We start from the raw sequence: 26,601 nt of genomic DNA, 5'->3' as shown, positions 1-26,601 counted from the left end.
TCTCTGCTACAGAGACCTACAGGCAGATTTATCTTGAATGCCTTGCTTATTTACTGATCAGTGTTCCTCCTAGGCTTTGGTGGCTCATTCCTATCTCAGGAAATTGGAGGAAAAAAATACTTCTTCTAGCTTTAGCTTTGTGAAGGAGCATTTGTAAGTTCTCCTGCACCAGGCTCAGTGAAGAAAGTGTTTTTATGGACCACAAACCTGTTGAACTGTTGCCCAGAAGATGCAGGCCCACTCCCGTGGGCTATGCATGCACAACTGCAGAGCCCAGGTGTGACAGACACTGACCATGGTGTGAACATCTGGCTTCTCCATCTATGCTGGGACTTTGAGAAATGCTAGCACCTGTGAGATCACTGAGAGCTGCGGAATGCTTCTTCGCTCTGCAACTGGGGCATTTCTTTTTGTGACTAACTAAAGAATCAAGGTAAAGATTTTAACATCTTTAATAACCACAGCTTCTCGTGATATGGAACTAAGATAACATCTCAGAGACTGTCTTAATGTGTCATCAGCTATGTCTTTACAAGGCATAAGACTGTAAGCATTAGAACTTCATTTTTCTGTATGTCACATTCATTGCTGTTATTTAAGATCATAGTGATGCCTATTCCAGATCAAATGCCTGTGTGGCCCAACACACTGTGTCCAGCAGCACCCATCATCCAGTGTGGTTAGCAGTGGCTGATAACTGTATCTTGAAAATTGTGCAAGACCAGGATGAACACAAAGTGATGCTTCATGCAAATATCTGATTTTAGCTCTTTTTCAATATCCTGTCCTAAATGTCTTTCTCTGCAGAAAGGCAGCATAAGAATAAACTTCAGTATACATTTGTATCTTAATAGAGCTATTCTGAAGAACAGCTATACTGCTGTAGATTTGATTTTGTCTGTGCTATTTATTAATTCAGATTGAGCTAAGAGTGAAAGCTAGGTAGTGCTGAGGACCCATAACTCCTGTTACTTCTAAACTCAGAGTTAATCTTCCCAGAGTGAACATTATAGTACACTATTTTTTTTTTTTCAGGAAAAATGCAGTAGTGCATTTTTTTTTTTCCTTAGAGCTAAAATTTCAATTTGTGATATGCCTGAGCTTTTTTCAAGGTCAGCGTTGATTTTTCCATGGGAACAACATGGTCCGTGTGCTGAAAAGAATATGAGACTAACATTAGAGTGATGCTGCCAGCTCTGCAGAAATGCTCAGCTGGGCTTTCTGCATCCTGTCTCTGAAGCACATAAGGTCTGCATAGATCTAGAAGCATGCCATAGTCATGGCTATTTTAGAAGGCAATACATAGCACTTGCTGTAAATTGAAGTTGGCAGAAAAAGCCTGGCTGTTAAACTAGAGCTGTCAGAAGCTGCCATAACGTTGGTAGGATACTTGCTTGATTCACCCGTTACAAATTAGAACAAGGCAGCTTTTCAGAGTCTTTGTGCATACAAAGGTACTTAATATTTTTGGAAATATATAGGAACTCTATATATAGGAGGCACTCTCAGCTACAGCTCTGATTTTGATTTTGTCCGTGTTTCCTACGTGGTGTTGTGATCTGTTCAAATAGGCATGGATGATTTCAGTATAGCTGTTTGCACTGCAGACATCAAAACAGTTCACCAATTTCAGATCTGGAATTTAGGCCAAATTTCTGTTTAATTCTAGTTATTTGTTTAAGCTATTTTTATGGCTTTTTTTAAGGTATTGTGTAGGTTACAGGTCAAATTCAGTTGCTTAATTATCTAATCTTCTACTACTTCTCTGAATAACTGGTTGTTTGCACTCTCATATTCCAGAACCGAGTTGTTAGAAAAAACAGAGTTGTCTTCCCTATAGACAACAAAAGATAACAAACCTACCACTTCTCTTGATACTCTTTTTCTGTACTAGTCACTCTTGTGCTTAGAAAGTACCGTTCCCTTCCATATTTTTAGAAACATACCATTTTTTGTTTTCTCTAGTGAAACCTATTTTCTTGAAGTGAACCTGTGAATGTATTTTAAGTTATGTGTCCATTGTCACTTAGAGAGCCCTTTGCAGTTGGTAAATAGCAAACCTTGACACGGTAAAGAAAGCTGCCTACTCTTAGCCTTCCCTGAGGCTTCTTGCTGTGGTTCTGGAAGGCAGGTGGTGGCTCCAGTGCTCCAGGCATGCTGAAAGGCAAAGGGCTTCAGGTTAACAGGAAACTCCTAGGAAACTGCTAGGGAAATTTGGGTAATTATGGTGTGGAAAAAAAAAACCAGCAATATGGAAAGTATTATCACTGCATTGACATTATTGGACTGTGAAGAATTAACAGTTACCGAAGGTCCTATATTGGTCACAGGCTATTTGACATTTCAGCTTGACAGCTATGTATAGCACTTGAGCAGTAGGGAGCGAGGACTTCTGATGAACAGTAAGAGCTACACATCTAGGAGAGTGCGGTGGTACTAACCCACGAATTGGTCGTCCTACGTGTTTCACTCCATCCTGTCTCTAGGCTGTGATCTCTTCAAAACTGCTGTGTCTGCATCTCCATGTTGGAGTTTAAAGCTTCTTTTTATCACTTCAGACTTTTTGCTGTTGTTGTTGTTGTTGCATATTTTGGTGTAAGCATCCTAAAATGTTATGCCCTAAAGAAATTGCTAATGCAATAAAGAAATTGAAAGCTCTTGTACATACAAATAATGTAATTAAGAGGGTAATTACTGTTGTTAATAATTTTTCCTATACTTCATCTGACTGCAGTTTATTTAGCTTGTAAACTTTGGGGAGGAGGTTCTGTCTCTGTGTACTGCATAAACAGCCATACTATTTTTAGTCCCAAACTGAAAAGTAACTTCATCTACTTAGGAAATTTCTCCTCTATATGGCAATAATTCCTTCAATTTTTGGTAGGATGGATCACTCTTTACATTTATGCTCTGTGATTTTAGGGTTTCCTTTTGGTAGAATGTCATTGTGGTACTGCTGGAGTTGTGTATTTTTATAAATATGTTTAGCTTTTTGCTGGTACTGTTCATCAGTGTGCTACAAAGCTCTCACAAAAGAAGTAGTGACTTCTTAATTCACTTGTACACTTAGGGGAGCTGAGGACAGATTTGTGACTTGTGTTTTGTAGGATTGATCAAGGGAAAAAGAATTAGGAATACCAAAGTCTGAGTTAAATTTTGCATCCATTAGGTCACTGGCTTCATAAGTATAAAACTTGATATATTTGGTTTTGGTTTTGCTATTGATGTAAGTAGCTGACATTTGGCTGAAGAAGTAAGAAAGGAAAATGAACTCTTGTCACCTTCCATCAAGTTTTGAGAAATAAAATCTGGTCCTTAGGTTGTCCAACAGCTAAAGGAGGGAAAGAGAAAGGGAAGAATTGGGCTTGCAAAAACAAACGAATAAACAAACAAACAAACAAAAAAAAGCCAGTTTCCAGCTGCTGATTCCATGCACTGGACAGCCTGGATATTCGCTTCCTTGAGCTTTGTTTCTATCTGGCTATTATCCATTAGACATCATTCCACAAAAAAATCAGGATTGCAACCGATGTCGCCTGTCAGACATGGTTGTGCATGTAAAATACTTAAAGCAAACAGACAAAAACAAATACAAAAAGCTAACCCTGGGTAACATTCTTATTTTTACGCGACACGCAAGGGCTGCGTGTACTGGCACACGGGCTGCATCCGTGCAGCCCCACCAAGGAATCTGCAGCCCACAGCACGCTTGCCCCAGCAGACCCCTGCCAGCAGCTGCCACTGTCACTTGCCAGTTGTTTCAAGCTGTTTAAAGGTGACGTAACGTGTCAGAGAGATAACATGCCGCTCTTTGCTCTAGGGGCAGGGTTAAGCTAATATTTCCCTAGCGTCAAAGGCCAGCGTCGTAGATACATACAGAAATAGGGCAAAGCCTCTGCTCTTCTTTCTGCCCATCACCACTTCCCAGATGGGTAAGGAAGCTGGGCACAGGGGCTGGTGACCTGGTGTGTGCAGCAGTGGGAGCAGGACACAGACATAAAGGCAGGTCAGCAGTAAGAATGGAGTGAAGCCAGGGCTCTGCTGAAGGGTGTCAGATGGCTGAAGGTTTTTGTCGTCCAACTGAAATAAGAGCCAATTCCTGCAACTTCCATCAGTCATGGTCACATTAATACAATAGGTAATTTGGAAAATATTTTTGATTCAGACTGATAATGCCTCTAAGCTTTTGTATCCCCGGTAAGCTGAAAGCTTAGTTACTGGGGTGGAGATTATGGCAGTCCTGAGAGCTTGCACTGAGTCAGACTTGTTTACTGGGTAAATTTGTCATGGTTCCAGAAGAGTATAACCACTGCTACCAAATATTTGTAGAGGAAAGAGCATCCCATGAATAAGGAGAACTATTCAAATAGGAATGCACAAGGAATAGACTAGGAACATCAAGGTCACACCAGTCCCCTGGAGACTGGTGCAGTACCAGCATGGCGTGGTTATAGAATCATGCAATGGTTTGGGTTGGAAGGGATCTTAAAGATCACCCAGTTCCAACCCCCTGTCATAGTCAGTGACACCTCCCACTATACCAGGTTGAATATACCAGGTATATTCAGCCTTGGCCTTGAATGCCTCCAGGGATGGGGCATCCACAGCTTCTCTGAGCAGCCTGTTCCAGTGCCTCACCACCCTCATCCGGAAAAATTTCTTCCTTATATCCAGTGAAGAACTGAAACTCACTTCAGCTTTCTGTGTTGTTTGAAGCCTGTTTATGTGCTTGGCCTTTGTTCCAGATGTGGCTCACAATGGTTATACCTTGACCTAATAGGTATCTGGGTCATTGCAGTCTAGTTGGTGAGGAGGAGTCATTTGACAACAACCAGTTGATTGGAATTGATTTAAAGCAAAACGCAGACAAGTATTTCTTTGCTGGAAATCCCCAACACCATACAAATGATGGGCTTTAACTGGACTTGAAAAAACAGACATTTCAAAAGCTCTGATTTGAAAGGTGTACTCAAAAGTTTGTTCAAATTTGTGGTTTAAGAAATTTCTTGAAGCTTATTTTCAGAGCTGTTCTCTCAAAGCCACAGATGAAACAACTGCCAGTCTTGAAGTATACAGTCCCTGTAAGGAATAGCTGTCAAAATGTGCTGTGGCAGAACATCAGAATAAGGTTCTGGCAAGTTAAAAGTATCTTATGCATATCCAGAGAATCTCAAGAAAGCATAACTGCTAATGCTGGGGATACTGACTTATCAAAGGAGTGCAGCTACATGCAAGAGGATTAATTTTACATGCTTTGAGCTAAGAAGGCTTCACAACCTCAGATGCAGATCCACAAATGAGTTAAATTTAGTATGCATCTTATTGTGCCTTTGTTTCGAAATGGTTGCTGTTCTTGTTTACAGCTTGGAGTTGTTCATTTGTAGTGCTCATCGTGTTTTTAAAGTTATTCTAAAATTGATTCTAAAATGGATATTTTTGAGATTAATAGCTTTCAAGACTAGATATGCTTTTTGTCACTTGTCCTATTGAAGCATAAGAAAGTATACAAATATAAAACCAAAACACTTTTGATAGAATTATTAAAAACTATTCCTTGTGTTAGACTTTAAAATCTCCAAAATCTAAAATGCTCTTATTTGAATCAAGATTCTTGAAAAAGATTTTTCAAATTTTGATGTTACTTACAGACCACTCCAAATATAGCTTTGGTCATCTTCCTTGTGCAGGTATAGATCCTAAACTGTTTTCCCTTACAGTTGAACTCCCTAAATCCCTCATCTGTGAAGTACTGTGTTGCAAGTTATTAACTGGTTACTTTATTCTGGAAGTTTGCAGATGTTTATGACATTTAATGCAAACAAATTGTAGATAAAATACGTTAGGACATTAAATATTTAAATGTTCTTTTCAGATAATAGTTTTGTTTATTCAGTTTGCAGAAATTATAGGGGAAGTTAGGAGCACATTAAAAAGCACAGGTATGAAGCAAAAAAAATGAAGGTTTTGATTATTATTTAGAATAAAATTAATAAGCAAATAGGTCTACAATAAAATCATGGTAGATTTCTGTAGGTCACTGCACTGGTACGTTAACATACTAAACTGTTTGGAGGACGACACATTTTCCACATCAGAATTAAACAAACAGCAGCTTAATGCATTAAGTCATTTTGGTAACATCTGCTCTGTCGGTTGCCTACGGGCTGGAAAATTAAGTATTGTGGCAAAAGCTGCACAGACAGATCCAGCAGCTCAGCATTTAATGCTCCAAGTGGTGAGGCCAGTTTTGGGTCCTTTGACTCCAGTCACACTAGTGAGATGCTTGTGTCCCCTTCATCCCACCTGGGCTTGCAGGAGATGTTCAGTACCTGGCATGTCACTGCCATCCTATTTCTCCTCCTGCCACAGCACTAGAATTGATGAGTGGCTTTAATGGGCTGTTTCTGGTGTTTCTGCTGTGTGCAGTTTTAAGCCACCAGCAACAAGGAATAGAAATACAATGAGCTGTGGGAAGATTTATTTCTTTTTATTTATTTTCTATTTTATTTTATTTTATTTTATTTTATTTTATTTTATTTTATTTTATTTTATTTTATTTTATTTTATTTTATTTTATTTCCATAATACTTCTCCAAGTTACTTTGCTCTTCCCAACACCCTGGGTAGGCATTTTTAGGACAACACTCATGAGACTGTCAATCTTGCTCCAAAGCAAGGTGTTCTACTGTATCTCTAGAACTTTAAATAGTTTTCTACAAATTCTTTAATAATGTTAGTATCATCAGTTTACCAGATGAACATGATATACATATTCTTGTACTGTACAAGCAGAAGTGAAAACCTTATGCTTACCCCTGAGATGTAGCTATCAAGTAGGGCATGTACACATGCAGGGAAACTGGGGAAGAAATTGCAAGCAATAACATCTGCATTTGAAAAATAAAAAACAAACTGGAGCATCTTTTTTTTTTTTTTTTTGCCATTAGGAATTTGTGTTGCTCATATGGGAATGGCATGAGGAGACTTAAAATGGTAAGAAGTTGCAATCTTCTTCTGCAACTAGAACAATTGCAAACATATAATAATTAAAAATAAATAAATAAATCATAGAACGGTTTGGGTTGTAAGGGACCTTAAAGACCATCCAGTTCCAACGCCCTGCCAAGGGCAGGGACACCTCCCACTAGACCAGGTTGCTCAAAGCTCTGTCTAGCCTGGCCTTGAACACTTCCAAGAATGGGGTATCTATCACTCCTCTGGGCAACCTGTTGCAGTGCCTCACCACCCTCATAGTAAAGAATTTCTTCCTAACATCTAATCTAAATCACCCCTCTTTTATTTTAAAGACATTACTCCTTGTCCTGTCACTACACCCCCTGACAAAGAGTCCCTCTCCAGCTTTCCTGTAGGCCCCTTTAGGTACTGGGGGGTTGCTATAAGGTCTCCCCAGAGCCTTCTCTTCTCCATACTGAACAATTCCAATTCTCTCAGCCTGTAGATTTCTGCATAATCACTAATCTCACAGTGATGGCACTTAATTTAAAACATCACGTATTTCAAGGCTGTGATAAAATTGTGAGACTTAACAATGATTCTTATATTGCATTCCCAAAGCTCCCGAAGTGGAAGAGTCAGCCAAATTTCAACAAGCAGTTAGATAAGCTGCGCCTAGAATTTGAATTAAAAGGGAGCTGTGCAGCACGCAGAGCCTTGGTGCTGGATACTTGTCCAGTAATATCTGTGCGTCAGATTGTGCCCTGTAGGACATGTGGTTCACTGGGATCAGTATTTACTGCCATAAAATTGCTACAACTTTTCTAATGTCTGGCCCTGCAAAGTGCAGTGTTAAATGCTTGATATTGTAAACCAGTTTCATTTCTTTTTATGTATGGTATATGCATAGATTTTAAAAGATGGCACTGCTTCTCCACTTAACTGTGACTTTTTGATGATGGCATTTCCAAGGTCATTGTGAGTCTAATATATTTTATTTGTAGGATTGGAATGAAATACTTCCTGAACTCTATCTGGGTCTTATCCTGGAGCCAGATATCTGCAAGTCTGAAGGCAAGCAGTGTAAATGAAAATTCATATCCATTGTGACTGACACCACTATGGGATAAGAAATTTATTTTGACATTTATATCTTAAAACAGCAACAACAATAAAAGAAAAAGAAATGACATTTATTTAGTGAGTTTATATGAGTGCGCCTAAAAGTAGATTCTGTTCTAATAGAATCCAGTGGTCTAAAACTACAAGTTCAGATGAGAAATGTTGACCCCCTGCCAGGATATCCCAAATTTGTTATGGCAGATCCAGAGAGAAAAGTTTGGCTATACTACTTGTGTTGTGTAGTATAATATTATGATGGAAGATGGCCTTGTAAAAATCTAGATGGACAAAGATTCTGCAAGTTAAAGGTGTTCAGCAGCACTGAATGCCACGCCGCTTTTTCTGTAGATGCAGAATATGAATATGGGAGCCTAATTGTTATCGCCTTGCTGCAAAGAGTCCTCATGCATTTGTGGTGATATTCATGCTACAGAGTGATTTTAGAAAGAAGATCTGCTTTGCTGTCATGTCAGGGTGTCATGCAGAGTCCTGCCCCTGGCACAAAATGGAACAGGTCCACGGGCAGCTGGGGTCTGGGTGTATGAGGAGGGGCTGTGGAGCCAGACTCCGAGGGGAGGCTGAGAGGATGTTTACATCGCTGTCTTCCACTCCCTCCTGGTGGACTGTAGAGATGGTGGAGCTTCTGCTTCTGAGGTCCGCTTCTCAGAGATGCATGGCAAAAGAACAAGAGTCAGCAGTGCAGCATTGGAACTTCTGATTAGATATAAGGAGGGAAAAAATCCCAGGGAGGTGGAAAAGCACTGGAGCAGGTTTTTTCAGGGAAGTGATGTCCTTCCATCCTTCTGTCAGATCAGAATCGGACAAGGCCCAGGGCAACCTGATTGAGTGGGATCCACACTGAGGGGTAGGCAGGACTCGATGACCTCCAGAGGTGCCTCCCAACCTACATTATTCTGTGGTTCTAAATGTAGTGTGTGGGTGTACTAAACTTGAATTTGGTGTGATTAAATTTTTATTTAAAGCTAGAGCTGAAGAGTAAGTCAGTGCTTCTGGGACTCTCATGCAGCACTTCCAAAAATAAAAGAAAAACCTTCAATGGAAACTTAAGTTTTTCTTTAGCATAATGGTATCTTAGCTAAGAGATATGTGTCTGTTTTAAAACTCTCAGAGTCTGTGTGGTGCACTTTGTACAGGGTCAGATTTAATTATCGAGGTCATAAACTGAACAGCTAAATGGATTCAAGACTTAGATTTCCCATTCTGCAACAAATAATTAAAAGATCTAATCTCTTATACAGCTGACCTGAGAATAAAAACAATACATTTCCAATATTCTGTAGATTTTCTGCATAATAGAACACTCAGCTTTTATTTTTTAATTTAATATGCCATTGCTACAACTAGGCCAATTTTAAGATAGTGTATTGATTGTATTGATTGAGTTGAATCTTGAGATCATTATTGTCTTGTGGACTGAATGGAAAGCATATTGTGAATTTCTGAACATCTATCGAGGAGAGGTAGAAACTCATTAATATAAAACCATCTGTAAAATGATTGTAAAATATATTGTTGACAAGGAGCTGTTTTAAAGATGAGACCAAAATCAGTTTTAAAAGAGCAATATTTATTTTATTACATTTTCCAGTTATGGCCATGCTTCATCATGCAGCTAATAAATGGATTGATGCATAACTGAATTTAAGATTAGTATATAGTCATTAAAGTCTTTGAGTAGATATGAGTTTTTGAAAGGGTTTGGACTGGTTTTAAGTTAAATAATTAAATCTTTCTCTGTAAGTAGAAGAATGCATTTTAAAGGGATCGTTATAATTCTGCCTCTGTGCAAAAGTAATCTCACTGCTTTAAAAAGAAACAGACTATGAATGAAAAACTTTGTCTCAGTCACCTTCAGCTTGATTAGAATTATTTTATTTCACTCTTAGCAATTTCTAATAATTATTATCAGACCAAATGTGGAAATGGTAAATACACAGCAGTGTCAGTCTGCCAGAGAATCCCTGGGGGACTGCTATCTTACTGCTGTAGTGAAGGGCACATTGGTTGCATGTCTAGAGAGCAAAGAAATTACTTAGAGTCATTTTCCTTTATCCTTTCCTTTCACTAAGTGGAACTCACAACTGAAATTGGCTCAATCAATTGGCAACTAAGTGTTGATTACATCAGTGTAGGGATAACCAAGCTAGAACTGATTGCATGACTTAGGTGGCAAATTTGACTGCAACTGTAAAGAAAGTGAAATGGGAACTTAAAAGAAGCCATTTGTAAAACAGAAAATAAAATATTCTTGAATAGAGGTGCAGAGATTAGGCTACTTTCTCTTGAATGCCATACTGAATCTATCAATATAAATATTTATTAATAAATTTATTAATAAAATTTATTAATTTATTAATAAAAATAATATTTATTAAATTTATTTATTAATAAAAATAATATTACTATATTTATAGAAAATTTCCAAGACACCATCTTGACTAAGAATGTTTTTATCAAAAACTTGATGGATTTTAAAGTGATAGATGTCAATCAAATGATACAGTATTGCTCCTTTTTTTCCTCAAATGGTAAGTCAGCATTTGGGGCACTTTTTATTCTTTTGGTTAGGAAGAAGATTCGGCAATGGATGCATGTATTCCTTGAAAAAAAAAAATGAAAGAAAGAAAAGAACGTGAAGAAAAGACCATTTTTGTTGAAAACAGTAGGGCCAAAAAAAACAGGAGGCCATCTCTTGAGACAGAAATGCTGCTTTCAGCTATTTCTCCACTGCAGAGATCCTGTTGCTCTTCTCTTCCCAGGGAGATGAGTAATTGGTGGGTTTTGCCTTTCCCCTCTTTCTTCTTCTTTCTCTTATGGGCAATGCCTGTGTTTGCATGCAGTTCCCAGGTATTTACATGCAGAGGTTTCCTATTCATTCACAAATCTTATTGTAAAAAGGACATCTTTCATTTTTACTGAAAAATCATTCTTTTTCACTTATCTGTAAAGTTTTCCTAAGAGCCTACGTTAAAGAGACAGTTTACACATGTATTTAATATACCCCAAACTTACATAATCAGAATCTGGAAATAAGAGTTTGCAAGATTGTGGGAATATTTGTACAGAAAGAGAGTTCCTTTTTCTATTGCCTAATTTTAAAGCTAAGAGGTTAAAGATGTTTCATGTTTATTATACAATGCTACATATTATTAATTCCTGCCCGAGTGATGCTTAAACCATTATAAATGATACCTCTGTTTTGAATAAAATACATTCGCATGTTGTATCATACACAGTGGCCTTTGTGTGGAAATTACTAACTTTATTCTGATTAAACTTGCATTGCTCTTGGCAGTATTATTTCAGCAAACAAAAGCTGGCATTATATAGTAATTATGTAATGTAAAAAGTAATTATGAACTTGCCTCTGAAGAGCTGATGGTTTGACCTGCCAAACCCATCCAGATAGGTATCTGTGAAGGTCTTTATATATAGGAGTATTTCAGCTGACTTAAATGCAACTGAAATATTGCACTAACATTTTTAATATTCATTGCTGTTCGTGTTAGTATGTATTCTGTTATTATGAACATCCAAAAACATGAAAGACAATTAATGAATTCATGTCTGCAGAGGAAAATCGAAGAAATAAACTAGGAAAAGACTCAATAGCCAATAAGTGGGATGATTCATGATTAAAAGTTCATAATTATCTAGAGGTAATTTTAGGAGAAAAATAGCACACACACAAAAAAAAAAAAAAAAAAAAGCTGCAGTGTATTGCTGAAGTAGTGGATTGAAAAAGTACTGAGGTGTTACCAGCCTCCAGAAACAATGACATTTGTTGAAAGTAATTATATACAGGTGTTTTTTGTTTGTTTTTGTTTGTTTGTTTTGTTTTGTATGTGTGGTTCAAAAACTGTAGTTTACTTTTCCTAATGAAGGATGAGATTCTCATGTGTTTACAGGGCTCTTACATTGGGATGACAAACAGTATTGAGGAGGAAGATCAGGAGAGCTTGCAGCAGTGAGATGTAGGAGATTCACACATGGTTTGCATTAGAAATAAAGAAACTCACAGTCCAAACTATTTTAAATAGAAAATGGTGATCAGTTACGTTCTCCAGTATGGGTTTATCTTGTCTGGTTTGAGATACAGCAACCTGAGGTGTCCAGCCTAAGCCAGTCAAAAGTTCAGCGGAAAGGAGGCACCTCCAGAGGATCTTATTTGCCTGCCAATGGTCAGTATCTGGTGCTGGTGCTCTGGCTGCGAGTTGGGAAGTTCCTGTGTCTTTTTGTGATAGTGGAAACCTACCTTAATGACTTTCCTAATTCTTGGATGCTTAGAGTTAGGTGAGATGACTCCCATTTTATCAGACAAGGGAAGACAGAAATTTCACCTTATTTGTCTATTTGAATAAAGCTTATGTTTTGGCAGAGTGAAGAGCTGAAAACTCATTCCTTTAATGACTACAATTGCAGTTTGAAATGTTACCCTTCCTCACAATGCTTTGAAAATATAAAGCTGTCTAAACACATTGTCATTATGAAATCAGTGGCACAATCCATAGTGTTAAAGCCTCTGCCTTCGTTTGTCAGTGTGGTATTAGGTGGTGAAACTCTGACATGATGTGGGTCATTAAGCTGTATGGCTTGGGGCATAAGTGCACATAATTCCCATCTTCCAGACTGAAATTCAGACCATGGTTTTCAACTCTATTTCAACTCAGTGCAGGAAGAAATTTAGATAGCACTGGAATTTCCAACTCTTAGTGAGACAGAAAGGTATTACTAGTAGAGCAGCTTAAAGAGATGGGACTGATATGTAACTGACAGTATGAAAGATGTTGTTAGAATGGCTGAGTCTTCAGGTTAGCTCAAATTAAGGGCTTCTGCAAGTCATGATGGTTAATTTAGGGATTTGTGCTTTTGGCACATTATGTGTCGCTGGCTGGGGTGAGTGAGGTGGTTAATGAGCAGACAGGTACTTCTAGAAAATGTCTCATTTTGTACAGCAGCAATGACAGTTGCAGCTAAATTTATTAGAAAAGTAAGGATTGGATTGGATTAAGGAATTGCTCCTAGTTCTTTGCTTATTTAACATGTTAGCCATTACTGTGTCTTTTTTTTTTTTTTTTTTTTTTTCCCAGCTCTTATATAAGAAATTGTATTGCTGAGATAATTCAATCACATCCTATCATTTTTCATACCCTTAGGACCTCATCAGTCTTTTCACAGTGTTGGATATCATGCTTTGAATATGAAATTGATACTCACTTCTTCTAGTTTGATCATATTAACTGTATTAAACCATGTTTTTCTTAGGTAGCTTACTTAGTGCTGTGTTCATATCCATGCTTTAAGGAAGTACTCGGAAAAGCAAAATAACTTTTTGAACTTCAGGCCTGCTTCTAGAGAGTCTCTTTTAAAATGCAGAGGTTTTGAAATACGGATACTGATAGTGTTCAACAGTGCAGAAAAACTAGTCATACTGGCGCAAATGTTTATTTCATTCATTACAAAGCAGAATTGTCTTTTATTCAGTGGGAGCGGGACTGTCACTCTAAATGATAGAGAGGACTGGGGTGCCAGAGAATCGGTATTCACCCTCTGAGTCATCACTTACTTTATGACTGTTTGTACTGGGAGGAGAATTTTCTTTGTTTATATTCTGTTTTTGAAATAAACATTGGAAATGTACTGTGGTAGCATGGATTGCTTTCTTTTTCTGTGTAGCATATTAAACTGAATTTGTACTGCTCTCTTATTAAAACCATTATTTTTGTGTGATACCGGGGGAGTAGAGCAGGGCTGTATTGCACCTGATGTTTCTTTGGCATGTGGTGTGCAGTGGGGAAGAGTAAAAAGAGCTCCTGTGTTATGCAGTCCTGCAAGACAATAAGGCAGGCCAGCCTCCCCCTGCTCCTCTGCCTCCCATGGTCTGCCAGGCTTAGCCAAGCATCATTTATCCACAGCTTCTCCGAAATACAAGCTGGCCAAACATCAAGCAACAGTGTCACAGACTGGCCGTGGCAATGATAGCCAGACAGACTGAGTCTCATTTTAGCAGGCTATAGGTCAAGGAATAGCTACTTGCAACCCACGTAATCATCGTTTTAGTACATTGTCATTAAAGACCAGAATCTGTGGGATTATTGGCAATTGGAGCAGATCGCAGGCAGATGAAACTCCCCAGTTCCTTCCCGTTGGTGTGACCTACGTCTTCCAGGAGCTGCAGCCGGTGGGATGGGTGGCGGGGCATTGGCCACCCATTGGCAGAAACTCTGGCTTGGGGGTGGAAAGAAGGGGGTCTCTTGAGGCAGAGGAAAATAAAGGTTTTCCTTAATGCACTTGCAAAGACAGCTGGTCATGTCCAGGCCTTGGCTACAGTTTTAGGTTTATCATATTTTTTGCATGCAATGAGAGGATTTACCAGATTCAGTCACAGTGAAACTAAAAGGGGATTTAGATTCAGAAAGTTCCTTAAAGAGTTCTTTAAAGGGTTTTCCTCTGCTTTCTTTTATTTTGAATTGAAAAGTGCTCTTCAGTGCTGTCCTCCAACCATATTTTACAGTTTTCCCCTCAGTGAACAGAAATCAGTTTCTGAATCCCACATTTCATCATGCAGGGCTGCATTTTTCCTTATTTTCCAGCCCTTCTGATGCAGACAGCACCTAGTAGTGCTTCCCACAGCCTCACCCTGCCCCGGGGCTGGGACCAGGCAGTGGCACCAAGTTCCTGCGCCTCCTCAAAACAGAGGCTGGAAGGGGAGTAGAGGATCCAGCATCTCCTGCCCGCACACAGCATATATCTCGCTGTTCCCCTGTCATGTGGAATATAATTTGTCCAGGTTTCAACCCTATTAAAATCAGAGGACTCTTCTAGCATGGGATTGGTATTGAGTTTTCATCCGTCTTTCAATGAATTGCATTTCTGTACATTACCTGGGAAAAGTGCCATGCAATACCTCTCTAACAAATAGACACTTTTTTTTTTTTTTATGGTGATGTTTCTTTTCCCTTTTTTTCCATGACAGGTTTGTATAAAGCTCCTGACCAAAATATTTGGTTTTACATGAATCCACTAACAATATAAGCTGGCACGTTGCAATGTAAGCAAACCAAAAACTCAATCTCGTGCTCAAAGACTGTGTTGTAAGCAGCTAAAAAAAGTGTCTGGAGGCAGTAGAAATGTTGTTTGCAGAGTTGTGCAAGAAGTAGCACAGTGGCTCTAGGCTCAGGGGGTGTGTTTGTGTGAATGTAACACGTTTCTCTTATGGATGCAGTTTTGGAAAACAAGCTATTGCAGAAATTGGGTAGCCCAAATGTGAAAATGGAGGTAGTGTGCTGATGTATCTCTTGGGGATGAAGCACAATTTGACTGGTATGCAACTGAATCTAAGAGGTTTCATGCTGTGACCCCAGGTGTTGACAACGTCACCAATGTTAACTAATTTGTACCTTTTTAAAGTGGTGTGACTTTATCTCCAACACTTCGGTAATGTCAATACCTATATATATTTGAAGTAACTATATGATTGCAACAAAACAGTAGTTAATCCCATCTTAATGCCAAAGTAAGCATAGCAAATAAAGCCAGGAGGAGTTCAGTTTTATATTGCAGCATTAATTATTCAAGACATTTTTATATTCAACAGAATAATACATAAAAAAGAAAGAACCTTTGGAAAGGTCCTTAAATTATTGTTTGTAATCCTTTTAGAAACTCTATTTCTTATAACATTAATGGAAAGTGAGTACCTTATAGAGTAATCAATGGTTGAGGGTAATTCATTATGTCTTAACTAGCAAGATAAACTACTGGGTTTTAAGTTATTTTATTTTGCTTTGGCTTTTTGGTGTTGCTATAACAAGTAGGCATGGTTGTTGTTACTGTTTGTACCAGGGAATGGAAAGAGAAATGAGCCATGGAAATTTGTTCTAAACTGTTTTTTCCTGGTTCCAAACACTTGTTCATTTCCTAGCCAGGGAATTTGCTTGTTCCCCTCCTCTGCTCAACAACACAGCTGAGAACAAATATCACCGTGAAAATGAGGTGGGAGGATGCTGAGCAGGGCCATAGCCTGGTCAGTACTGCTAACCGGAGGGTGGGAACCAGCAACAAAACAGCAGGTTCTACAGCATCTTCTCTATGGTTTGATACCCTAAAGATGGGCAAGAGTATGGCTCCAGTAACCAGTGGAGGTACTGGAAGTGACCGTGGGGCAGCCAGGGAGCTGCAGAGCAGATGCAGTTCCAGCTCCTCCTTTACTCCCATTAGCTGCAGCCTGTGTGGGGCTGAATCTGTCCAACAACACCTGACTTCAGCAGGACACTCGTATCAACAGCCCTTTACATTATCTCAAGGTTATGCATATTCTGTAGTTTCACAGCTTTCGGTGAGCTTCTTCTTATGATAAATCAGCATATAATGTTAAAGTGTTTTGAGCATTTATCTCATGTTCATGCTGATACACTGGTAATAAGAGTCCAGGGTTTTTTAATTGATTCTTTAAAAAAGAGGCAGTTATTAATTTTGGAGCTACTTATGCTGGCACTGAACAATAAAGAATATCAGTAAATTTAAAGTACTCCAAGAAAAAAAGTATTTTTTGCTTTGTTTCTTGGTATTAAAGTAAGCTCAGAGATGATTCCCTTTCAAATGCTGCCGATGAGTCATTGTAACCTTAGGCGAATAGGGGAAAGGCTGAACTTTCTGGTAGTGATAAGTAAAATGCTGAGATCAAAACTGAGGTGAACTGAGATGAGAAATTAATGCTGTTTAAAGTCTTCCAACTGAACCAATAGCAGTTTCACTGGTGGGCATCACTGGGAGCAGGGTGAAGTCCAACAGCATTAGATTTCCAATGATGACTTCTTTTTTATCTTTGTTTTCAAAACAGCAGTCCATACTGTTGGCAAATTCCTCAGTGACCATCAACCAAAATTAATGTATTCAAGCAGGCTTTGGATCTGTCCTGCTGTTTTGCAGCTACACTGTTTTATAGAAGATGAGATTTGGAAAGCAGGCAGAAAATTGTCTTCTGGCTTGGTCACTGTGGGTTTAAAGTGCTAGGAGTTGGGTGCACATGCAGGGGACATGGAGAGCACTCAACCTATACTATCATTTGATGATCCTATACAACAGGTAGCTTGTGACTGCAAAATTATGGAAATGGCTGTGTAACTTTCCAGAAGAGAGCAAAGCAATGAAGATCCTTTAAGTCTATGCAATTACTTAGTTAATAGTTCAGTTTATTCTCTATTTAAGCACTGGAAATTTCCATTGATTTAAAATCCAGGCAATTTAAACAGTAATTTTGTGTGTAAAACAATGATAAAATAACATTTAGTGATCTCTTTCTCCCTTTGTATGCATGTGTAACATCAGCCCACGCAGAAAAATCCATCTTTAAAAACCTGCTCCATGCATTCATTTACTCCCAGAAGAAATACCAACAAATGATCATAGAATTTTCGCAGGGCCTGTCATCTTTCTTGCACTGTTCACAATCCTCTAAATTCCTCACAATTCACACTGCAGTATAGTTCCTCCTGTATTAAAGGATATAAATTAGTTCTTCTAACTTCCAAGCCTTCTAGGGAGAATTTTGGTCATGCTGACTGCCATTTATTGTCTCATCTGCTCCTGCCGTTTCCCTCCCATAAAGTGCCGAGCTCGGATTCTGGGTTTTATCTTGACAGTTCTTGTTATGGTACAATTTTATTGCTGCCAGGATACCTTCCCTTAACACAACACATCCCATTCTCCTGATTGTGTTCCTCATTTAGTGCCAGATATTCAGCAGTGGGTTTAAGTTTCCCTCCCCCTCTCTCAAATCCTCTCTCTCATTAGTCCCTTATAGCGCCTGACCTTTTAGTAATGAGTACCTTTTGTTTGTTCTTTGCCTTATCCATATTACATGGCAGTTTTTCTGCTCTAAATAGCACGTCAGCCTATGACCTCTGCTTAAGCATGTCTTGTCTTTTCTGACGTCTGCTCCGTTTTCACTGGCCATCCCTATCAGTTTCGCAAGGTCAGCAAATTCTCTGTGCTCCAGGTCTATTTGTAAGACGTGAGATACGTGGTGGCATCTCTGCGGCTTTCACTGTCACTTTGTGGCTAACCAGAGCATATCCATTTACCTCTGTCCTGTGTCACTTAGCAAAGCACCTTCTGGATGTGCTGGCACGCTGTGACCTCATTATGAGACAGGGATTTTTTTTTCCCAGTTCTCTTAAGAATTTTCTTGCACCTCTTTGTATAGTATTTTCGCCATTATGAAAGCTTCGCTGAAGGCATTGCAGGCTGTATATTTGACCTCTGTGCACCATTTTGTGTGCATAAGTACATTTTTTCCAGATAAATCTGGAGGCTGGTGCTTGTGTTGTAGTTGGAATGGTAAAAGGGGACAGCACGTCCTTCAGTCTGATCTAGGCCTGCTGTAGAGGGACCCTTGTGAGAAAGAAGCTGGCGGTGGGAGAAGCTGTGGTTTCATTCATCCGATGGGCTGGCCAGCAGACAAGGGCTGTCATCACCAGTTTCAGGGCTGAAGGAAGCTCTTTATTCCCAAGAGATAGCAGGGAGCAGGAAGGGACTCATGACCCAGTTACCTCTGGAGCGAGCACAGCTACGTGCTATTCTATATGCAAAGCTCAGAGTGAATTCTCAGCCTCATCTCACATTTGAAGTTTTTCTGCTTTATAAATATGCAGCATGTTCAGCATCTTTTAATTCAATGCCTTGCACTACAAGAAACCACAAATTGCTCTTTTTCTCAGACTTGCTTGTGTGTGTGTTTCAATTAGAGACATCCATGTATATTTCATTGTTGTGCAAATGTTTTCTCATGCATGGGCTTGAGGATGGGAGTATTTGATAGCCAGAAGAGAAGTTTGATTTGGCAGGTCCCAGTGAGTGCAGTTAGGTGATGCTGCAAGTCCATTTCCAGCAGGAATGGGAGCTGTGCTTTATATCACAAAGAAAGGGTGGGCAGAAAGTCAGAGGACATGGGTTTAGTTGTAGATGCTTCATTTATTCTACTTTATCTTGTTAAACCTTTACCCTTTTATTGTTTGTTTTCACTTCCACCATATGTTTGTCATCTTTGTTTACATCATAAGTGCTTGAGGGCAAGGTTCGTTCAGTAGTAGTGCCAACTTTGAGCGCAACCACTACAGATTACTTCAACTAACAGATGATGATAATTAAAAGGAAATATGTTTCATTATTTTTGTTCAAGTGATCAGACATTGCCAAAATCTCTGTACTTACATACAGGGATGTACTCACTTTTATTGCTTGCTTGTCTGTTTCTTTGCGATCATTCAATCCTCAATGGAAAATCCAAATAAACACTATCCTGGGTAGCACTGCAGCCAGTTTTTGTGACCTAGGAGGAAAGATAACTTAAAGCATGCTGTGAACAATCTGTGAAATGTGTCTTGTATTTTCAAGTGTACTCGAAGTAAAATTCATCAATTACAGGTTGTGTATAAAAAGTAATTCTTTTTAATACGTAGTGAGACTGAGCTCTGTAGTTTCCATGTGCTGTTAAAGTCATATACACCATTGGTTAGAAACTTAGAGACAAATAATTCAGGGATGTGCAGACCTCAAGCAGCATGGGAACTGCTGTGTGCAAGCAGGCACATGTATGTAGTATATTGCAAAGTCCCCGAATCTCAGCTGTTATGTTAGCTCTGATTTTTTTTAAATTCTCAATTAGATAATAGCTCATTCTTTTTTGTAGTGAAGAGCAACTGCATTTTTCCATATTTAGTAAAATAAATATTTTTATTTTATAAAGTAAACATTTTTTCTAAACATTTTCTAAAACTGGCTATGAAAAAAAAAAAAAAAGAAAGCTCAAGATGGGTCTAGAAAAGTGCTCTGATCATGGGAGAATGGGAACAGTGTTAGATTGCATAGTCTCTCCATACTATTGCTGCTCGCTTTTAGTGAGAAGAGTGAAGTGAGTATAGAAAAAAAGTGAATTAATGAGGAACAGATCTGAAATCTTTTTTTTTTAAAAAAAAAAAAAAAAAAAAAAAAAAAGCCTTTAACAACCAATGGCACCATTCGCTTTAGAGAGTTTGCAGTCTGCTGCATTTCAGCATGGCCTGAATTTGTTGTTAAGCTGTCTGGCTGCCATCAGCAGAGGCATTGACTTCAGTGATGTAACCTTGATTAAACAAAACCCAAAGCAGAAAGATGGTGAGGGATGCAGTGAGGGCAGTGCTGTGGCTACCAGAACTTGAAGTTTCAAAAAGAGCCAAGGGCCTCATCTTTTTCTATAGGGTGGTGTATTGTTACTGCCATTACAATGGAGGAGTTACAAGTGTTTGGCTTGCATTGAGCTGAGAAAACCAGTTTAAACCTGTAATGTTTTATTGTCTATTTGCAGCAGGAGAGTCAGCAGTCAGTATATGAGCTGTCCTGCTTGTGCTGCCATCACTGTTATCTCTTGCCATTGCCTCATCTTGTTAGTAAATCATATGAATAAGGGACAATAGTCTGTTGGTTTGTGCCCATCAAGCCAAGTGCTGGAGTTTCACTGTAACACTATCAAAAACCTCTCAGCTATTCATGTATGAGTTTTCCTCTGCTGTAGCCAAGTTGTGAGGCCGTAGGGGAGGCTCAAAGCTTACAAGTGGAATTATAAATACAAATTCGTACAGTATTTGACTGTTATGATTGTCAAAATGTAGGTGATATAGCATTTAGCCTTGAAAAGGAAAAGGTCTGGAAAGTGGAGGGAAAGGCTGTATTAGAAGGAAAGCTCTTTCACGTTTCCTGCCTATTAATTTACCTTTCTTCTGAGTGGTGCTATTTAGCAAAGTGCTTTCTGCCTCTCTGCCAAGCTGAAGCAGCCTCTGGGAAAAACTACAGAGGCCAAATCCTGCCACTGTCTGGAGTGCTCAGCCAGAACGTCTGGTGGGGATCCAAAAGACTGCGGGGAAGGATCTGGCCAAGCACAGACAGCACAAAAGTATTGAATGAAATAAAGTACTGTCATAAGGTTTTAATGCCAAATGTCAGCTCCGGTAAGATAGGGCATATATAATACTGTTAAAAGTGAATTAATGGCTTTAAACTATTTGATTTCAGATATCACACCTCATGTCTGCAGCTTGTGCACGTAAGCTTATGGTTTCGGTATGCAGAATTTGGGCTCAGGAGCTGAGATCTTGAGGCTTGCTGTCTGAGTCCCAGGCTGTGTCTGCCAGGAGCTCTGTGAAATTATGGACTGTGTCAGGCATGGCCCAGGGACACCACAGGGATCTCTGAAGTCCGAGCTCCTCAATCATCCTTATAAACAGGCATCTTCCATTCCCCATAGTCAGTACTCGACAAACAAAACAATGTTTATTTCATATCTGTTGTGAAATGTAAAGGCATTTTGTGTAAGTAATAAAATAAAGGGCAACATTCTGCAAAAGCGGTGGAGTTACTACAAACTTCTGCTTTAGGTGGTAGGCAGGTCTGTAAGACCTAAAAACCATCAGCTGATTCTGTCTTACCATCTTGAAATATTTTCAAACTTGATCGTAATTGCATCTTGATGCTTATGTTGCATTGATGCTTTTGTTTTTGGGGAAAAGCCTCCACCTACCTCTTTCTATGTAGTGTTCATCACAATTCATCCATAGTGAGCTAGTAAGAACTTAGAGAAATTTGTAAGAGCTTCACTAAGCCTTCTTTAAATTTCCACTTTATTCTGCACACATAAACTTTAAAAGATAGCTTTTTTTTTTTTTTTAAAAAAAATGGAAATTGGAAGATATTGAACTTTCTATGAAAAGATTCAGCATCATCTATAGATGTCGAAAGAGAATCACCCTTAAACCTACCTGCAGCTAGGATCAGTTCAATAGATTTTTAATATGATTTGGTGCAAAATATTCTTCAGCCTGCATAGCACAGTGAACTTGCTGTGACTCTTGTGCACAGTGCTGCTTTCCCAGCCCTCCCTCAGCAGCATCAGATGCTGAGGAGTTATCACATTTACACACCTGACCAGTTTCTCTTTGTTGAAAGAGAAAAACTGTTTCTTGGCAGCTTTGTAACCAAGCAGGCAATGATAGGATTGAGGATGGTGGAGAGGAGAGTGTTTTGGTGGCTTCAGAGACTGCAGGAAAAAATAAAATCTTTATGTAAAAGGCAGATGCAGTTCTATTCCTGTTGCAGCACTTTAGCTCAGGTTTAGCCAGGTTGTTCTCCGTGTCATCAGTCCCCTTTTGATTATAGAGGCCATCTTACTGCCTTCACACATAGTCCAAAGCAAGAGCTACAGATTGTAGCATATTCACATGATAACTGGGCAAGCAAGTATTGCTTTAAATAGCTCAGCACATCACTGTTATTACAGTGATGCACAGTCCAGCTCCATATGAGCAATCAGGGGAGAGATTTTGGGCTGCCAGTTATCTCCGTGACTGCTTTTTTGGAGAGACATGAGCTCTGAGCATCTCCTTCTGAAGTCAGGGCTGTGCCCTCCTGTGTGCAGGGATGGGGAGTAGGACAGTCTGTATCGAGGGACTGGGTAGAGGGTTTTCCCCCCAGGTGCCAGCTACCACATTTTTAATTTGTCAGCTCCCTGTATTTTTTATTTTTGGCCAGCCACTTTGAAGGTTTTCCTTCTTCAAGTTCTTATTTTTCTGGTGCTGCCCTGCAGTGTGTCTAGGAGGTGGCATCACCAGTCCCTCCATGTCCCTGCCAGTGGTGGCCCACCGCTGGACGCCCTGCGGACGTGCGAACATTGAGCCTTCCGCAGGGCGCTATTTTTACACGCCGGCAAGGTTTTGGCTCGCCTCCCGCCTGTGCGTGGGTGCTGCAGGAGTCATCTGAGCCCTGGCCGCAGTTGTGCCGGAGCCGCTCTCGTGACAGCGTGCTGCCGCAGCGCCCGCTCGTCCCACTGCCGGCTGCTCCTTGCCTCAAGCAGAACTTGGGAACGCGTGGTGGCATTTCCCACATCCATGTCCCGGTAGAGCTGGATTAATGCGGTAATGCCGGAAGACACAGGTATGGTGGGATGACTCCACGTTTTTGGGAGCACAGACCAGAAATGACTTGTTTTTCATCCAGAACCATGGGAACTTAATCACTGGTATTGTCACAAGACTGTTTATTTGGGGGTTATGTGAAAATTCTGTAGAGAAAGATGATTAGCATTTACTTCAAATTGTTTCAGATAATTTAATTACATTTACATCAGTGAAGATTACGAAGTTACAATGCTACTAGCGCTTATTAGTTGACAGATCAATTTTAAATTTCCCTTTTATTATTTAATATTAATTGACTTTAGACTTCATTATATTATAATGAAAAAATACCGATCACTTCGTGCAGATATATTGGAGAGCTGTTCTTATATTCTTTCTCGTCGCAGTCTCACTAGAAGCCATGCAAAAATAGCCTTATATTGCTGCACTAACAGTTCCTAAAATTCAGCAGAGATTTCTTTCTAACTGTACTTGGATTCAGTAAATATTTTATTACAATGACAAGGGCAGGAGGTTAGCTTGTGCTAGGCTTGTTTATGTGACATGAATTTTGCACTGAGCATATGGTGAGATTTGGAGCTCTTGTGTGCTGAGCACTTGTGCTGTATTGCATGCCTTGTGTGTGTTTGTATTGCTTTGCATTCTGCTGGGTAGCACTTCTCGTTCATCTCTGGTGCCATAAACTCTGAAATTAGCCGAAAAACCACAGGTTGTTTCAGTCTTTATGTTAACTGCCGTCTGTCCTGTATCAGCTACAGATTTTTGATTTGATTTTGATCCGTAGGAAGTGCTGGAAAACGCATGCAGTCCTCTCCCTTGTGCCAAAGGAAAGGCACTGTGCAAGCTGTTTATAAACAGTAGAAACAGGTTTATGGTTCAAAAAGGAACATGATTCTCAAACGGTGGTATTTTGTCTTTTTGGACCACATTAGTGAATTTAATTAAATAGAGGCCTATCACATAAAGATTTACTGAATTTGCTGAACTGCCTGTCTTACAGAATATAAGCTAAAGAGGGGAGCAGTAGTAGGAGAAGTCGCAACATAAATGCTGGGAGAAGCTGTGAGCATTTCTGCAGGAGCACCCATAGGTGACTGGTGCTGCAAAGCCCTTCTTGGGAGGGCAGCTTGCTTGTGCACGCTGGGTGGGCACAGTTCAGACCTCTGCATGGCCAGCTGGAGTTCTCAAGGGGCTATGTGACCTGGAAATACAAGGCAACACTTTAGCTTTCCCTTTCTCCTTGTTAACTCTCTGTTTTGTTGTGATGCATGAAAGGAAAAGGTATTGCATGATAATGAAAAGGCACCACAAAGCACGCAAATGCATTATCCTGAAAAAGGTTTTTAACACAAACCAATGAGAAATATGTTAGAACAGGCCACCTTGGGATATTTAACGTGTTGTTGCAGGACCATCAAGAACTTACGCCCCCGCAGAGCTCCTTAATGAATCACAAGTTATTAGGGGAAAAAAAATATATATGGTCTAAGGGAAATTTTTAGCTCACGCCCATATAGATCTTCAAACACTGTGTGTATCACCTTATTATTTACTTATTGCCGTATTATATTATCCCTGTGCACATGCCAGCACTGGAAGTGCTCCTAGTCAATGTATTTTACATGCAAACACAAAGCGGGGAGGCAGCAGAGGCAAGCTTTAGACACCTAAAACCACAAATAATGCGTAACAGGACATTTACGGGCACTTCAATGCTTCTTTCCTTTGCTTTCATCTGGTGGTTTTGAGTCCAGCTCTGAGTGTTTTGATTGAAGCAACACCAGAAATGTTTGGCAAAATAATAACTTGAGCTTCAGTCTCTAATTCTCATCTGATTCTCCTCTAATCTTCCTCAGAGAAGATTGCAAATTTAATTCCCCTCCAGGCTGTGCCAAACCACACCCTCCCCAAGCTGCTAAATATAGGGTTTCAACAATCAATACTTCTGTCCTGTTCCCCAAATACTTAGTAAGTAAATGGTATTTGTGTATCCTATTTGTTTATTTTGATTTTCAGGAACCATCTCTAGCTGTAGACATGACAAGGTTCAGTGTCAACACTGCTGAGATAATTTTCTCTTAATCTAGTTATGCAGAACAATATTCATTTTCAGAATGATAACGTGTGGTTTTGGTTTGGAGTTGGAATGTGGCCTTTGGCTTTGCTGGATCTTTTTATGAAACAAATAGCTGATATTGGTAATTTTGTATGTTTTTCTAGATATTACAATTTATTTTATTTATTTATTTTTTTTGGTCAAGCAAAATGTTTCTGTCTCATGAAGTGAATATAATAGGTTGTGAAGTAGCAATGTTCCTGCTGAATTTACAGATGAGCTATTAGTGCCAGTTTTTTGAGGAAAAACACATGTAGTTTTTCTTCTGATGGAGGGTTGTGATTTGAAGACAAATGATAGTGCGCTTACATGAGCCTGAAACGAAAGGGTTGTCCCTTTTGAATCCAACTTCAAGAACAGAAAATAAAAACAATCAAATAAAGCACAACCAACCAAAAACAAAACAAAAACCCCACAACCGACACAAAAAGAACAGGAGAGGGGAACCACCTCCACATCCCAAAAAATCCCTCCCACTTCTTAGGTTTTCCTTTTACTTTTGACTTTAGGCTCCTGTTCTACAGTATCCATCAGAGAACCTTGCTGAAGAATTAGCACTTTCCATTGATTGAGAGGTAATTGTTGGGACTGCTAAAAATCTATTCTTTAGAAATAGTCACATCACATTTATTCACATGTTGTCTATCTATTCAAATTGTTCTTTATTGTTTCTTTCACAACATTCTTAAAAATATCACAGAACATAAAGCACCTGCCAAGCAGTGGTTAAATTGTGTAATGTCGTCCTTTGTTATTTCACACTTCTATAGTGACCCAAAGTAGGAAGTATAATTAACCTTTTTTTTTTTTTTTTTTTTTTTTTTTTTTTTAGAACAGTGTCAATTAATATGGTGTAAATGGGATGTGTGGCCTTATTTGTGTGCATAGAATGGTCAAAACAGATGGAAGTCTTTATTATTAAGCTTCTTATTTGAAGTCTGATCTGAGATTGCATGTATATTTTTAAGCGTGACTCTTCTCAACTTTTCAGTACTTTGTTTTTTATGCTCAGTAATGGCTTCTGTGTGTCCTCAACTTAAAACAAAAGCACAAAACTGGAAAAAGAATTAGGACTATGTCAAATTATGCAGTTTCTGGCCATATGTTTCTCCCTAGTGTTTGTAATCTACTGTGAAGATTTCTGTCATTTGGTTAAAAGACAATGTGTTAGCAAAGTGGTTTATCATCCTCTGTGTGGACTAGTCTTAGATGTGATCTTTTGCCAAGGATTTGATTTCTCCATTCCAGGCTCCAGAGCAGAGCATGAGCAGGGCCTCACAAATCTTCTCCCTTTCTGCCACCACAATCAGTTTCCTTTGCACTACTTCCAAAGCACTCCGGTCTCAGCCAGATTTCTTCTTCAGTCCCCAGTGTTGATAAATCCTAGTTAGTCTAGCAATGCTGAATGAGATGTGTTTATTCTGGGGGGGGGGGGGGCCC

At 39.3% G+C, this 26,601-nt stretch overlaps 1 protein-coding gene across 15 annotated transcripts in view; it reads left to right on the top strand.

Annotated features, from left to right (window-relative positions):
• The window catches only part of ABLIM2 (actin binding LIM protein family member 2), a 141,397-nt gene that overhangs the window by 7,309 nt on the left and 107,487 nt on the right, over positions 1 to 26,601 (top strand). The window contains exon 1 of one of the 15 annotated variants that reach the window (XM_035324447.1): positions 22,777 to 23,061. The exons of the other annotated variants lie outside the window; for them this stretch is intronic. Coding sequence (XP_035180338.1) covers positions 23,046 to 23,061 — 16 coding nt within the window. The 5' untranslated portion in view covers positions 22,777 to 23,045. Of the gene's footprint in view, positions 1 to 22,776; positions 23,062 to 26,601 lie in introns of those variants that run through there. 15 annotated transcript variants of the gene reach the window in all.

This window comes from Oxyura jamaicensis, chromosome 4, assembly GCF_011077185.1.
Source record: "Oxyura jamaicensis isolate SHBP4307 breed ruddy duck chromosome 4, BPBGC_Ojam_1.0, whole genome shotgun sequence".
NCBI lineage: Eukaryota > Metazoa > Chordata > Aves > Anseriformes > Anatidae > Oxyura > Oxyura jamaicensis.
Note: the sequence above shows the minus strand (reverse complement) of the source record. Positions and strands in the feature narration are given on the sequence as shown.